Source organism: Myotis nattereri (genome assembly GCF_964212035.1).
Source record: "Myotis nattereri genome assembly, chromosome: 11".
NCBI lineage: Eukaryota > Metazoa > Chordata > Mammalia > Chiroptera > Vespertilionidae > Myotis > Myotis nattereri.
Window position 1 is genome coordinate 29,116,481 of NC_138086.1, and position 13,237 is coordinate 29,129,717.

General features: G+C 45.9%; 1 protein-coding gene and 1 pseudogene across 5 annotated transcripts in view; one reads left to right on the forward strand and one right to left on the reverse strand.

The window, feature by feature from the left end:
* The window catches only part of ATP6V0A4 (ATPase H+ transporting V0 subunit a4), a 64,891-nt gene that overhangs the window by 38,780 nt on the left and 12,874 nt on the right, over positions 1-13,237 (reverse strand). For 3 of the 4 annotated variants that reach the window (XM_081102318.1, XM_081102317.1, XM_081102319.1), the window contains 4 exons: positions 5,688-5,778; positions 5,532-5,595; positions 2,321-2,471; positions 930-1,062 (listed from right to left, as the gene is read on the reverse strand). In XM_081102318.1, coding sequence (XP_080958444.1) covers positions 930-1,046 — 117 coding nt within the window. In that variant the 5' untranslated portion in view covers positions 1,047-1,062; positions 2,321-2,471; positions 5,532-5,595; positions 5,688-5,778. The remainder of the gene's footprint in view (positions 1-929; positions 1,063-2,320; positions 2,472-5,531; positions 5,596-5,687; positions 5,779-13,237) is intronic. The other variant, XM_081102320.1, reaches the window with a different exon arrangement.
* On the forward strand, positions 12,194-12,799 carry LOC308527343 (histone H1.8-like; annotated as a pseudogene). Its single transcript has one exon. The product of its transcript is annotated as a histone H1.8-like (transcript).

Below are 13,237 nucleotides of genomic sequence, written 5' to 3' on the forward strand. Positions count from 1 at the left end.
AATTGGATTCAAAATGGCTTGAGGAGGATCTAAACCGCCTCTTGGAATTGATGCCTAACATCACACTCCAGGCAGTAGTCCTGGAATGTCACTTTAGGAGACTGTAGACTCCAGGATACTTTGTCCTGGGACAGACAAGTCAAGAAGAATTCTCCTCGGAACAAGGTTTGGTAATCCACGTGCAATTGGATATATCCAATGCTCTGAAGTTGCTACACATAAAATAGAATATTATGCATCTCACATGTAGTGATTGCATTAGAGCTCCAAAACATCCCTGCATCCCCATGTTAACTGCAGGACAGAAAAATAATAAGAAGAAGAATAAAACACTAAAGAGGGAAGCTGAAGTGAATTTACACGTTGAGAATCCCTTCTGCCCAAACACACTGTCATAATAAAAAAATATAAAAAGAGGGAGAGAGCGATAGGGTCTATTATTTTTAATGTACATTGGTCTTTATTACTTTCAGATCAAACAATACACATGGAAGAAGATAGGTCATGTTAGGAAGTCACCTGCCCAATGTTATCGCAAATCCTAGACTGAGGACTAAAACCGTGGAATGCCATCTATTCCAGCTCAGGGCTTTGCTTCCTACAATTTGTTCAGTACCAAGAAGTGGCATGAAAGGGTTGTCAATACCCACTCCACCTTCCTCTGGCCTCAAAAGAATGCAGTACTTACATCTTTTGTTTGTTTGTTTATATTGTTATTGTTGTTTTAATTTTTATTGATTTCCGAGAGGGAGCGAGAGAAAGAGATAGAAACATCAATGATGAGAGGAAATCATTGATCTGATGCCTGCTGCACTGGGATCAAGCCTGCAACCTGGGCATGTGCCCTTGACCAGAATCAAACCCGGGACCCTTCAGTCTGCAGGCCAACACTCTATCCACTGAGCCAAACCAGCTAGGGCAGTACTTACATCTTTAAACTGAACCAATCCAAGCTCTCCAAGCTCTGCAACACAGCAATATGCAGCCTCTACCTGGAGAAATAGTTGTGACAAGCACATCTCCTCACTTCGAAACACAGACGCCATCTTGACCCAGCCTTGTCTGCAGGAGACAAAGATACTGGAGGTAGCAAATGTGTGAAAACCTCATGATGAAAACTTTTCTGTTGAGCTAAATGAAACCCACAGGGGGAAAAATCCAACAGGAACTACTCCTGATTTAAAAACTAGAAATTGGGGTGATGCACACACAGTACAATGTATAGATGATGTATTATAAAATTGTACACCTGAGACCAATACAATTTTATTAACCAATGTCACCCCAATAAATTCAATTAAAAATTTTATATTCCCCACATTCATGACCCAAGATTTCCACAAGGAAGTTTTAATAACATTGTATATAATAATTATAATCAATGGATCTAACCTAGATAGATATCCATCAACAGGGAGATGATTATACTGATACAGCAGAACCCTGTATAGTCAGTAGAAATGAAATAAATCTGTATGTTCTCTCTATGGAATAAGGATATTTATCTAGACTGTATTTCCATCAAAGACCCTCTAGACCGCCCTACTGCTGCCAAACCACATTGTTTTCCCCAAAGTCCTACCTTCTGGAAGAACTGTCTCACGGCCAGAGTCAGCCCCTTTTCCTCACGTCATTCTGTAACACGTGGAGTATCTACTGTTTGGAGACACTGAGTCTATCCTTCCTGTTCGAATCCTTCCATTGTTCCATTTTCCCCCAGGAGAAAGTCTAACTCCCTTGACCTGGCCTCTGCCTCCCCTCTGACTCCTCACTGCTCTGCAGACACATGGACTTTCTCCCCCCAGTCCCCTCCCACCTCAGGACCTTTGTCTATGCTTCCCCCTGCATTTAGAAACTCAACCCTTTCCTCCCATCCCATATGCCCTGCATCCCAGCTCACCTTGTCACTCCTCTCAACTCAGTGTAAGGAACCACTTCTTCCATACGTCTTTCCTGACCACCAACAACACTGTGAGCTAAGCCCCCTCCTATATGCCCCCAGAATACCAAACCTCTATGGTTACGTACTATCTGTCTGGTCCAATCGCCAGAAAGATCCATGAGGGTAGAAATGTGTATGTTTTTCACTCTCACCAGTCTAGCTCAACCATAAAGCTGGTGCTCAAAACATGTTTACGATTTACTGACTAGAAGCTAAACATCTCCCCTCCCTCCAGAAGGCATAGTCTGCTCCCCTATTTTTGCCTTTGGACACCAAAATGAATCAACTTTTCATACTGCCCTTTCTGATAAATACAGCAATGTTTTTATAGAAAGAGAAGACACTGGCTTCGTGCAGACCAAAAAGCACAGCTCTTACCCCAGCTTCTTCCGAGCGGGTCCTGGACCGGGGCTGGAGCTGGCGGGGGTATAGCTCTCCGGTACTTCTTTCCTTCACCGACCCCTGAGCAGGAGCTTCAGCTGCCGGGCGGCTGGGCCGCGCCTGGCTGGGGAATCCACAGGTGGCCTCCCTGCAGAGGCACAGGGAGTGACTTGGTGCTTCTCCTCCCAGGCTCCCGCAGCGCCCTGAGGCAGCTCTTGTTATATCAACACCGCCCTGGGTGAGGACAGACCTGCCCCGCAGGCCTGCTCACACCCGCTCCTGGGCTCCCTCCCCCACCTGTGTCCTCTGTTGACCTGGAAGCAGTGACTGTCTTCTCTACAGAAAGTGATGTACCCTTTCCCCCACCGTGAGTACAGGGTTTGGGAAGAGGGTTCTTGAGGCCTCAGGAGGGCCCTGGGACAGTCCAATGTGTGGACTAAGCACACCAAGCACTCCTTTTCACGGTAACAATGAAATAGCAAAAAGTAGTTTTGGGGAAAGGGGGGACCTATGTAGTACTTTCAACAATAAAAATGTATTTAAAAAAATAATTTGGAAAAGAAGAAAAATCACACGCATCATCCTATCGACAATTATTTTCCAAAACACTTTACTTTGAAAGGAGCATAGACAGACAAATCTTTATAAATACCCCATGGCTACAATTCTGTGTCCACGTGACCCAGGTGAAAAGAGCAGGGTCACACGGGAAGATCGTGTCTTTCTCTTTTGTTTGGTGGAGGGGTAAAGAGCAGACGAGTGAGCCAGTTTGATGCACTTCTGGTCCAGAGATGGGACCACCTGAGCTCACATTACCCCGCTTTGAGAGCAGTTTCTCCAGGTGGGGTGGACAGAGCCCCACATGCACCCACCTGGGGTACCTGCAAAGCGTAGTCCAGACTGAGGGGTGCTTTCTAGTTTGGGGGCATTTTTTTTTTTTTACGTTTTACATTTTATTATGGAGAAATTAAAGCATCTGCAAAAGTACAGGGAACAGTATGAGGAACCCCATATACAGACCAATTAGCATCAATAATTGTTCAATTTTATATCCTCTATATGCTTCTACCTGTCTCAGATTATTTTAAGGCAAATCCCATACATCATATTATTTCTTTCAAAATATTTTAGTATGTATCTCTAAAAGATAAGGATTAATTCACTTAGGTATGTGCTTAGACACACACAACTCAGAGGTTAGAGTGCTAACCCTTCTGTTCTTCCCCTCCCCCTACCCTGTAATTGACAATTGGCATATAATTTTAGACTCCCCCAGAATTACTGACCTGAAGCCTTACCAAGAACACAAACAGTTGATTAACACATATTTTTAAATATATTTTATTGATATTTTACAGAGAAGAAGGGAGAGGGATAGAGTTAGAAACATCGATGAGAGAAAAACATCGATCAGCTGCCTCCTGCGCACTCCCTACTGGGTATGTGCCTGCAACCAAGGTACATGCCCTTGACCGGAATCGAACCCAGGACCCTGGAGTCCGCAGGCCGATGCTCTATCCACTGAGCCAAACCAGTTAGGGCAATTAACACATATTATGTATCATACATTATAATCTTACACTAAAATAAGCTAGAGGAAAGAAAATGTTTTATCTAACTGCTATGCTGTACACCTGAAACTAATACAAAATAATACTGAATGTAAAAGAAAATAAATATACCTTTCATTATGTAAAAAAAAAAAGAAAATGTTATTTCCTCTCTCTAAAATCAATAAATAATTTTTGTTGTTGTTGCTAATGCTCACCTGAGGATATTTTTCCATTGATTTTGAGGGAGAGTGGGAGAGAGGGAAAGATAGAGAGAAACATCAATATGAGAGAAACGTATCGATTGGTTGCCTCCTGCACGAGACCTGACCAGAGATATGTGCCCTTGACTGGAATCGAACCCGAGTCCCTTTGATCTGCAGGCCCACACTCTATCCACTGAGCCAAACCAACTAGGGCTAAAATCAATAAATAATTTTTAAAAAAGAAAAAGAAAATCAGCCCTAGCCTCTTTGGCTCAGTGGTTAGAGCAGCCGTGGGCAAACTATGGCCCGCGGGCCAGATCCGGCCAGTTTGAAATGAATAAAACTATTGAAAAAAAAGACCGTACCCTTTTATGTAATGATGTTTACTTTGAATTTATATTCGTTCACACAAACACTCCATCCATGCTTTTGTTCCGGCCCTCTGGTCCAGTTTAAGAACCCATTGTGGCCCAAGAGTCAAAAAGTTTGCCCACCCCTGGGTTAGAGTGTCAGCCCATGGACTGAAGGGTTAAGTGTTCGATTCCAGTCAAGGACAGGTGGCTTGGTTGCAGGTTCCCCAACCCCAACAGGGGTGCATGCAGGAGGCAACCAATCAATGTGCCTCTCTCACGTTGATGTTTCTCTCTCTCTCTCTCTCTGTCCCCCCCCCCCCCATCTCCCTTCCACTATTTCTAGAAATCAATGGAAAAAATATCCTCAGGAAAAAATCATAAGGAAGGGAAAATACATTTACAGTACTGTACACATTTACTGAAAAAAGTCTATGTATAAGTGGACCCATGTAGTTCAAGCCCATGTTGCTCAAGGGACAACTCTATATATAATACCAGGGTCACGCCTAAAATTCTACAATAAGTCCTTAATATCAAATATCCCGTTGGTGTTCAAATTTCCCAGCTTATCTGAGATTTGCCTTTTCAATGAGCCCCTGAAGTGATCCTTATGTGTGAACAAATTAGAACCATTGCTTTGGAAACACAGGGTGAGAAATCAAACTTGGGCCTAGAGGCAGCAGAGAAGAGCAGGGTGCAGGCATTTTGGGAACCATTAGCTCAGACACAGGATTTTGAACCTGGGGCAGTGGAGACTGGGACCTCTGAGGGAGCAGGCGGCCTGTAATCACACCTTGCAGGAAAAGTCCTGCTTGGGTTTCTTAAGAAACAGATCTTGCCCTGGCTGGACAGTTCAATTGGTTAGAGCATCGTCCCCTTATGCCAAGATTGCGGTTCCATCCCCAGTCAGGGCACATACAAGAATCAACCAATAAATGCATCAACCAATGAATGCATAACAAGTAGAACAACAAATAGTGTTCATATCCCTCTCTCTCTCAAAGAAAAAAAATCAATTAAAAAAAAAAAAAGAAGCAGCAGAGCTTGTTGGCACCCACCCAGCCCCGCCGAGCAGATCCACTCAAGAGTTCACACTCACCTGGGCAAAGTTCCAGAGACTGAACTCGGGATTGCAGAGCCGGCAGGGAGATTAGAACTGGAAACTGCAGAGGAAACGCAATGGCAGATGAGCTCTGGAGGCAGGAGCCCCTGCCCCAACTAGTGTCGCCCGCTTCTTGACCCTCCCCCTGCCCACCTCTCTTGCAGCTCTTCACCCAGCTGGGGTTTGCTGTGTCTTCCTTCAGCCTGGGCGCATTAGCTCTCCAATGTCCCGTGCCCAGGAGTCACTGAGGAACATACAGAGAAAAAGTACATCTTGACAGTCAAGAGCAGAGTCCAGAGCCAAACTGCTGTTTACCACAGGTGACCTTGGCGAAGCTTCTTAACCACCACGCCTCAGGGTCCTTACCGCAAAATATAAAGATCTTAGATATTTGTTTAGAGGGTGGAAGCATAAAGGAGAGGTTCTTTTTAAATCAAGGGTCTTTTTTATTAAATATATTTTTATTGATTTCAGAGAGGAAGAGAGAGGAAGAGAGAGATAGAAACATCAATGATGAGAATCATCCATCAACTGCCTCCTGCATGCCCCCTACTGGGGATCGAGCCCACAAATTGTGCATGTGCCCTGACCAGTAATCGAACCCAGGGCCTCCTGGTTCATGGGTCGACGCTCACCCAGTGAGCTCACGGCTGGGCAGGAGAGGTTAAAGTTTGCTTTTTTCTCTCCAAAAGCCCCAAGGTGAAGGTGCAAACGGCCAGCACACTCCAGGGACCCTGGCAGGACTATAAATGAGCACATCTCTCTGAAAGGCAATTTACATTTCCACTGGAGAAAGTTCATCCTAAAAAAATAAAAACATGTTAAGAATGTAAACCAAAATTTAACTCCAATAATGTCTACTGCGGCACTGTTTACGGTGTGTAACTGTAAACAGCCTGAATTCTTTCATCTGTTCAAAATGTGCTGAGAGCCTGTGCCACTGTGTGGGCTCCGAGGACAAGGCAGTAAAGAGAGACAAGGCCTCCCTCCCCTCATGAAGCTCATGTCTCCCTATTCTGTCACACCGTACACCACCTCTCTGCCCCTCACAGGCCCAGCCACATTGGAAGGAGACAACAGTAAACAAGGAATCGCTTGGCCAGATGCTGCAGGTCATAAAAAATGCCATGGTAGAAAGATAGGTGTTAGAGAAACGGAAGCTACTTTAGCTAAGTGGTCAGGGAAGGCCTCTCTCAGAGGCAGCATTTGAACTGAGGCTCAGAGGATTACAATGAGCCTGTCTTGTGAAAAAGAAGCTGTGGGAAGGGTATTCCAGGCAGCAGGAACAGCAAAGCAAAAGCAGGGGAGTGACGTCCTCACTTTAGCTCATATATCTATGGTGCGTCTCCTGTATGCTGGACTTCAGAATACATTTAAGGACTTTAGATGTATTAGCCCATTTAATCTCCTCAACAACTGTACTCATACAACTGTACTCATTACCATTGGTGATATTCTCAATCCCATGTTACACATGAGGAAACAGAGGCGCAAAAAGGCTAGGGACTTGCCCAAGGTCACACAAGTCACCTACCACAGTGCCCCTGACACCAGAGTCCTTGCTTACAACCACTGCAGGACACTGTCTCATGGAATGAGAAGCAACCTGCGCCAGAAGCAGAGAGGAGTCCAATACGGCTGGGGCATGTGAGGGGCGGGGAGGTGGTGTAAGGTGTGTCAGAATAGGCGGGGCCAAGCCATGTGGGGGTCCCAATGAGCCAGTAAGAAACCTGGATTTTATTCTAATAGCACTGGGGAACCCTTGTTAAATTTGAGGCAGGGGAGTGACATTGCTTGATTCACTTTTTAAAATTATTTTGGCCCTGGCAGGTTTGGCTCAGTAGATAGAGTGTCAGCCCCTGGACTGAAGGGTCCCGTGTGCAATCTGGTCAAGGGCATGTACCAGTTGCAGCTTGATCCCCAGTCCTGGTCGGGCACATGCAGGAGGCAACCAATCAATGTGTTTCTCTCACATAGATGTTTCTCTCTATTTCTCCCCCTCCTTTCCACTCTCTCTAAAAATCAATGGAAAACTGTCTTCAGGTGAGGATTAATTAAAAATTTATTTTGACTTCTGCTTCTGGAAAGATGGAGTACAAATCCTTTTTCTTCCCAAGAAGAAACACTAAAAACTCTAAACATTTTACATAGAACATTTATTAAATCTAAAAGGTGGAGAGAAGACTGAACTTCCAAGGACCTCAGGGTCAAGAAACGTCTCTGGGTTTGTCTCATTTTTTGTTTTTGTTGTTGTTGTTTCATATATTTATCAATGTGATTTTTAAAATGTGTTGTATAAGGAAATGTGACAACATTGGGAAGATCTGCATAACTCAACGAACTAATATTTTCCAAATGACCTATGCATGATGGGCAAGTGATTCATTAAAAGAGCACATGACCAGCCAAAGGATTTAAATGAAAAGGTCACTGATTTGGTTTCAGATTCCACATTGCAACTATGTTTTTAAAAATTACTACTTGTTAAGTTCTGGTGTGGTATCAAAGAAAAATATATACAACCATCTGAAAAAGCTAATAAAACATTTTCCCCTTGTTAAAACTACATACCTACGTGAGGCCAGATTTTCTTCTTATACTCAACAAAAATCCATATAGCAACAGATGGAAAGCAGAAGTAGGTATGCAAAGACAATCAGCAGGAAATCCAAGTCAGACATTAAAGAGATCTGCAGAAGGAAATAATGTCGCTCTTCTTACTAAATTGTTGTTTGTTTTAGGAAATAAAGTTATTTTCATAAAAATATGTATTTATATCAATATATAATTGGCTTAGTAATATTTTAAATGAGCTAATATATAAATATTTTTAAATTTTCTGACTTTTAATTTCTAGTGTGGTAAATACTGGTAGATAGACTCCACATAAACCAAAGTTTTTTGGGAGTGAGGTGTCTTAATAATTTTTAAGAGTATAAAGGGGTCCCTAGACCAAAACATTGGCACCGCACTGGCCGGGGAGAGCAGAGAGGAGTGTATTAGCTTGCAAGGGCTGCCTTAACAAAGTACCACAAACTGGGTAGTTTAAACAACAGAATTTATCGTCTAATGATTCTGGAGGCTGAAAGTCTGAGATCAAGGTGTGGGCAGGGTTGGTTCTTTCCGGGGACTGTGAGGGGAATCTATTCCAGGCCTCTCCCTGAGTTGCTGCTGGCCGGCTGGCCATCTTTGGGTTTCCTTGGCTTGTAGAAGTAGCACCTGATCTCTGCCTTCAGGTTCACACGTGTGTGTCTGTGTCCTAATCTCCCCTTTTTATAAGGACGCCACTCGTACTGGATTAGGGATCCAGCCTACACCAGTCTGCATGTGACCTCACATTCACTACCTACCACTGAAAAAACCCGATTTCCAAATAAGATCTATTTTCTGAGGTCCTGGGATTAGGACAAAATGTGAATGTAGGGGGAGGGGAGATACACAGGTCAGTGCATAACAAGGGGAGGCAATAAAGTGGGGTCTGAGCATGGGAAGGCGCAATGGTTTTGAGGCAGGACGGAGGGGTGAACAGGAAACGGAGGGGAGGGTAACAGAAAAAGGAGAATTCAAGAGAAGACAGTGTCTCAAGAATCGTGGCGCGGTCACGTGAGAGGAGGACCTAGAAGCGTCTGGAGGGGATGGTGACTCCAAGGACCGACTTCAGAGGAATGAAAGGGGCAGAATTCCAAGCAAGGGCTGGAACTGGGATGTCAGTGGCTGGTGGAGAGGAGAGAGGGAAGGAGGGAGCAGGGCAGCAGCCGGCGAGAAAACGAAGCATCACAGGAGGGTTTTATTTATTTTTCCAAAGGAAGAGACAGTGCACAGCACATCTAGAAAATGATGGCCATTTCCTTCCTGTGATGGCCATTGAAGACAATCACTTTGAACAATACAAAGGTATGTTTTCAATTCCTCTGGAAGTTTCCTGAGAGTTTTATATCCAATATTTTATAGCAATGACTTACCTAAAGTGAGATAGTACATTCACATTTCTCTAATTATTGTGTCCCTGACTATTTTTTTTAAGCAAGTAATTCTCCTATTAAATATATATATATATTTTCTCAAAAATCCACAACTCACTACTTCGTAGGTAATAACACAAATCTGGCATTAGGTCTTGAGACAAACTACCTGCTTGAAGCAGAATCAATCCCTAATATTATCCAAGAGAACACTGTTTTTGACATTTAGTGTTTAACACCACTGTTCCCATTCTTTAGACAAGTCTGGGGCACAGTGCCAGTGGCAGCCACCACATAGGTGCGTGCACGTTTCCAGGGAGGCACTTTTGTGGCTCAAGGACTTACTATAATATGGCTCCTGTGGACTGAAGACGTAAGCACTCCACTGACACCCCTTCAAACTGGGCATTCCTGTTAACAAAAGGCCTCCTTTGTCCTCCTAGCTCTGTACCTGGGATTAAGACAATACTGTGCATAACAGGTCCAGCTGTACAAGATCAATTTACAGGAGATCAGCATAACTTAAAAAATTAAAGGGGCTAAGTGGAGAGCAAGCCAACATGCCTGCAGGGAATGTAATCCAAAAGTAATAATCTAATAGCAGAAGTAACAACCAGATATTCTAAAAAGAGAGTCTAATTTTTCTGAACTGAATTCCAGCCAGATCGCCTTCATTCAAATAACTGGTTTTACTATCCACTTACCCAGCCACTCCCCACCATTGGCCAGGCACTGAGCCCCCCATTCATGACCCTTCCCCATGTGCGCCAATAGAGAAAGTGCTGGGGGCAGAAAGAGAATGGTTTGAGGTTGCTAAAAATGAGGCGGAATTATCTAATCAACTTCACACACACACACACACACACACACACACACACACGAGATGCAATTCGTCAGCAGTAACATCTGAGAGTTCACGTTATCAGCACACTGATAACCAGCATCATCCCCTGCCGTGTCCATCCCCACTCCCTCCTGGCCTTCTCCAGTGAGGACTGTCAGTGCATTCTGGTGCCATTGGATATCAGCTTGGTACTCACTGTGGCTCTACAACTTCCTGTCCTCTAGATGGTGCGCTGAGAGAAAGACTTCCCGTGGCTCTCCCTGACAGCGCATCCTCCTCTAGTCTCCATCCGTCCCACCGTCTCCTGCCCAGCACATGGCCACCTCATTCCTTAGGACAAGACTCTCCAAGGCGGAGCCCTGCAGCTTCCCTCTTCCCCACGTCTGCATATGGTGGTCTTGTCTCTGTTTCTCTTCTCTCCAGAGCAGAGACACTTATGTCCCTTTCATTCCTGTCATCATTGGCCAAGTCACAGACCGACTGGGAGCGAGATTGAGGAAAATAAAATTTCCCTGTGAAGACAACAGTTTGTCTTCCGTTTTTCACTTGGCAGCATTTCCCAGTTCATTGCTTTTTCTATAATAACTAGAGGCCCAGTGCATGAAATTTGTGCACCAGCGGGGGTCCCCTCGGCCCAGCCTGCACCCTCTCCAATCCGGGACCCCTTGGGGGATGTCTGACTGCCGGTTTAGGCCTGATCCCTGCTCCCTATACCAGCAGTCGGACATCCCTCTCATAATCCTGGACTGAGGGCTCCTAATTGCTCACCTGCCTGCCTGGTCGCCCCTAACTGCCTCCTGCTGGCCTGATCGCCCCTCACTGTCTCTGCATGCTGGCCTGGTCGCTCCTAACTGCCGCCCCCCGCCAACCTGGTCACCTCTTATTGCCCCCACTGCTGTCCTGGTCGCCCCCAACTGCACTTCCCCTGCCAGCTGGTCGCCCCTCATGGCCCCCCATCCCCCCCACTGGCCTGGTCACCCCACGCAGCCTGCTATTCAGTTGTTTGGTCGTCCCTCACTAACCTCCCTGCCGGCCTGGTCATAGGCAGCCATCTTGTGAGGGTGTGAGGGTTAATTTACATATTGCCTCTTTATTATATAGGATGTTTATTCCAGACTCTACTAGGGAATTTCTTTTTAGCATGATTTCTGCTCCTACTTTCTATATATAAGGAAACACTTTATTTGTATGTACTCTTCTTTCTCATTTTAACATAATGTACTGAGCACAGAAGCATAGAATTCTACCATTAGAAGAAAACTTTGAGATCATCTAATCCAACCCCTTTATTTTTAATTTTATTGATTGATTTTAGAGTGAGAGAGGAGGAGAGAGAGAGAAACATCGATTTGTTGTTCCAGTTCCTTATGCACTCACTGGTTGCTTCTTGTATGTGCCCTGACCAGGCATCAAACCCACATTCTTGGTATATCGGACGATGCTCTAACCAACTGAGCTACCCGGACAGGGCCCAATCCCTTTCCTGTAGAGATGCAGAAACAACCCCAGGGAGGTGAAGGGATTTGTCTTTGGTCATACAGCCAATTAGTTCAGAGCTGGAAACAGAACATAGGGTTCCTGGCTCTGAGGATCTTTCCATGGTTTCTCAGAGGACTTCACACCCCTTTCTGTGGGAGTCCTGAGGACCCCACACAAAGGTCTTCCCCAAAGAAGGTGGACTTCTGTGTCTGTGTCAGCTTGTGCAATGGCTCCTGGGAGCTTGGCCTCCAGTGACACCTCCAGTGACTCCTCGGCCTCACTAACCTCCATGAACCTCCACCTCTGGGTGGTCTGGGTCTCTAAAGCCAGGCCCACGCCATCATGCTGTCCCACCACCACGCCACAACCCTCCCATGCTGAGCCTGGTGCTGGAGGCACTGCAGGCGGGGGAGCAGCGCCAGGGCACCTCGGTGATGGCCATCAAGGTGTACATCTGCGGAAGCACCCTACGGTGGACGCCATTCGGCTCAAGTACCTGCCGAAGCAGGCCCTGGACACGGGCATGCAGCGCGGCCTCCTCAACAGGTGCATCAACTCCAGGGCCAGGGGGCCACTGGCAGCTCCAGGAAGACAGCCACTATGTCGGCCCCTCGGAGACCTGGTGAGACCAAGGAGGAGGCCCCCAAGAAAGATGGCCAGACCAAGGGCCAAGAGGCAAGAGTGGGCAAGGCCAGGAAGGCCCCCCACCAGCCAGACAAGGCCACAGAGGCCCCTCCTGGTGCCAGCGGGCCCCATGGGAAGTCAAAGGTTAAAGGCAAAAAGGACAGCCAGATGCCAAGGCCCACAGGAAAACCAAAGCTGGGACTCGGAGCTCAAAACCCACAGTCCCCAAGGGTGAAAATGGTGTGACTTCCCCAGCCAAAAGGAAGACAGGAAACAAGGTCCTTAAAGAGGCCACTTCCCAGGGGGCCAGGAAAGGGTCAAAAGCCAAAGCTGCTGCTGCTCCTAAGGACAGTTGAGTCCAAGATGGTACATGGATCACTGCCCAGGAAGATAGAGGTCCCCAAGGGCCCAAAGGCTGGCATGTCCACCAAGGCCTCATCATCCAAAGAGACCAGTATGAAGGCAGAAGCCAAGAGCTAGAGGCGGGGCGGAGAGACACTAAGACTCAGAGTTTTTATTCCCCCAAAAAACATCACTTTATTTATTTTACTATAACCTATTTATCAATAAAGATTTTTTCCCTCTCAAAAAAAAGAGAATTGAAGGCAGCATCTCCCTAGATTTTTTTCCCTTGTGTCCCCCTCCCAGAGAGCCCCTGCCATATCTCTCAGTTGGCATCATCACCAAGGTTATGTGACTTCCCCCAAGGTCACACAGGAAGTGACTACAGAAAACTAGAATCCAGAACTCCTGACGTGGGGTGAGTGTGTTGACCCCAAGGGGCTATGGGCAGC